General features: G+C 66.5%; 1 protein-coding gene across 1 annotated transcript; it reads left to right on the top strand.

Annotated features, from left to right (window-relative positions):
* Positions 1-188: 188 nt before the first annotated feature.
* On the top strand, positions 189-1,937 carry GADD45B (growth arrest and DNA damage inducible beta). The gene is made up of 4 exons (XM_015651717.3): positions 189-383; positions 471-572; positions 810-1,023; positions 1,132-1,937. Exons 1-4 carry the CDS (start codon positions 346-348, stop codon positions 1,243-1,245), a joined length of 468 nt encoding a protein of 155 aa, XP_015507203.1. The 5' UTR covers positions 189-345; the 3' UTR covers positions 1,246-1,937.
* The last annotated feature ends 954 nt before the right edge of the window (positions 1,938-2,891 follow it).

Raw genomic sequence — 2,891 nt, 5'->3', positions numbered from 1 at the left:
CAGGGCGGGGGTTTCCCCCGCGCTCCCCCCGCCGCGTTTCACCCCCACGTGGGTCCCGCCGGCGGCGCCCAATCAGCGCCGCGTCCGCGGGCGGCTCCGCGCGGCGCCAGCCAATGGGAGAGGCGGGGGCGCCGCGCGAGACCACGGCCGGCGGCAGGAGCCTATAAAAGGCGGCGCAGGGCGCGGCGGTGCCTCAGAGCGATCGCGCTGGAGCGGCGGAAGGAGCCGAGCGGGACCGGGGATCGCGATAGCGCCGCGATAGCTCAGCGATATCCCCGCCATAGCCGCACTCGGGATTACTGCTCTTGGAATTTGCCTTCTTCTCCTGAGGATTACAATTGCACCATGACCCTGGAGGAGCTGGTGCCTTGCGATAGCAGCAAGTAAGTGGCGGGCGGCTCGGGGCGGGCGGCGGGGGCTCCGCGGTTGTCGCCGCCGCCGCTCACCGGCTCTGCCGTTCCTCCCGACAGGATGCAGGCGGTGAGCGAGGCGGTGGAGCGGGTGCTGGTGTCGGCGCTGCGGCAGGACCGGCTCACCGTGGGGGTCTACGAGTCGGCCAAGCTCATGAATGTGTGAGTATCGCGATAGGGCTCTGTCGGGGGCTCTGTCGGGGGGCTCTGGCTCTCCTGGCGGGGTCCATCCCGGCCCGCTGAGCGCGGGGCTGGCTCTTGGCAGGAGCGTTTCGCAGGGGGGTAACCAGGCAGAATTTGAGGAGGGGGTCTGTCCCCCATTCCTAGCGCGACAGGGAGGTGACAGGGGGGTTTCCACCGTCCCGAGCCGTCCCTAACCCTCCGTGTCCCCCCCGGCAGGGACCCCGACAGCGTGGTGCTGTGCGTGCTGGCCACCGACGAGGAGGACGAAGGTGACATCGCCCTGCAGATCCATTTCACGCTCATCCAGGCGTTCTGCTGCGACAACGACATCCACATCCTGCGGGTGTCGGGCATGCAGCGCCTCGCTGCCATCCTGGGCGAGCCCGAGCCGGGCTCCGAGCCCCGGGACCTGCACTGCCTGCTGGTCACGGTGAGCAGGGGGGGTGACACGGCCGGGACCGGGGAGGGTGACGCGGCCGCTCGGGGACACGTGTCGCGACACTGGTGGCACTAACCTCGTGCTCCTGCTCCCCCCCAGAACCCGCACACGGACGCCTGGAAGAGTCAGGGGCTGGCCGAGGTGGCGAGTTACTGCGCCGAGAGTCGCGATAGGAACCAGTGGGTGCCTTACGTGTGTCTGCAGGAGCGCTGAGCCCTTCTCGGCCAGGACTTGAGGGATTAAAAAAAAAACCCAACAGAAAACAGCAGGAAAAACCAAAAAAAAATCCCAAAAAAACAAGGAGAATCAGCCAGTTCCAACCCACAGTACCCAAAACCCACCGATTTTATTTTTCTTTTGAACCGGAGAGGAGGAAGGGGGAGCGCGGCAGCTGCGGTGGGAACGGAGGGAGCCGTGCCAGGCCCGGAGGGGGATGGACACTGGCCGGGGAGAGATGGACACTGCCCGGAGCCCGGGGAGAGATGGACACTGCCCGGGGAGAGATGGACACTGCCCGGGGAGAGATGGACACTGGCCGGGGAGAGATGGACATTGCCCGGGGAGAGATGGACACTGGCCGGAGCCCCGAGGGACGGACACTGGCCGGAGCTGCCGGCCGAGGAGTCGAGCTGGACCGTGGGCCAGAGCCGGACACTCAGGATTTTTGGCAGCTGGGACCCGAAGGAGGCGAGGATTGCAGAGGGCTGGATTTTTAATTTTTGTTGTTGTTGTTGTTGTTGCAAAAAAACTGCTTTTCGAAGAAGTTCTCGACGTCTGCACAGATGGACCTGCACCCCCCGGGTGCTGCTTTTGCACCTGGAGACCCTGAGCTGAACCTTTAACAGAGTTTATTCTTCTACCGAGTGAGGAGCTAAATTTATTTGCAATAAAATGTCTGACGTGACTGTGGTGTTGGCTCTTCCCTCTGCTCTGCTGGAGCCGTTCCCGAGGGAGCCGGCAGCGGGATCGGCGCCTCCTGGGTGGGTTTTTGGGGTGGGCTCCACCTCCCCTGGGGGTTCTGCAGGCTGGGGGTTCCCACCCGTGTGTGGCCTCTCCGCTGCTGCAGGAGGAGGAAATTCCCACCCCGCCCTTGTCTGAAAAAAGGGTTTTTTCCAAGAAAAACACCCACGAGGCGCCCTGAGCTCCGTGGGAAACTGAGGCACGGGCCGGGGATGGAGTTTCCCCCACCCCCGCAGAAACCGCGGCCGTGGGAACCGGGCTGGGGGCGAGCCCGGGGGAGCCCCCACGGAATTCCCTGCGTGTCCCGGGGGTGGGGACAGGGTGGGAATCCCGAGGGTTCCAGGGGGGGTCGGGGATGGGGGTTTGGGGTGGGGCTGAGCTCGCCCTGCCCCGCGTGGCTCTCACGGGGTGACCCCGGGTGGCCCCGGGAGCGCTGCCAGCCCCGGCCGGGACACGGTGTCACTGCGGGCGGGGACACAGCGACCGGCCAGCCCCGGTGACGATCCCAGTGTCCCGTGCCTCGGGGACGTGCCCTGTGCCCTCATTCGGGGTTTTGATCGCGGAGGGGGGGGGGAAACTGAGGCACGGGGGCACCGCGGTGTCCCCAAGGGACAAAGTGGTGACAAAACCCTGTGGGGACCCAAACTGCGACCCCACCCCACGGGCTGTGGGGTGTCGCTGTCCCCTGGGATCCCCCCGGGAAAATCCCAAAGGGAAAAGGGCCCGGGGGCGGCCGGGGCTGCCCGGACCCGTTCGGCGGCTCCGGGGTCACGGGGCCATTCCTGTCGCCGCTGTCACCGCGGCCGTGCCGCTCGTGTGACCGGTGTGTCAGCCCTCGGCTGTGTCACGGGGGCGGGAGGGGGTGACGAACCCCCAAAATCCCCCCCCAAAATCCCCCC

The sequence above is a fragment of the Parus major genome, chromosome 28 (genome assembly GCF_001522545.3).
Source record: "Parus major isolate Abel chromosome 28, Parus_major1.1, whole genome shotgun sequence".
Lineage (NCBI taxonomy): Eukaryota > Metazoa > Chordata > Aves > Passeriformes > Paridae > Parus > Parus major.
Note: the sequence above shows the minus strand (reverse complement) of the source record. Positions and strands in the feature narration are given on the sequence as shown.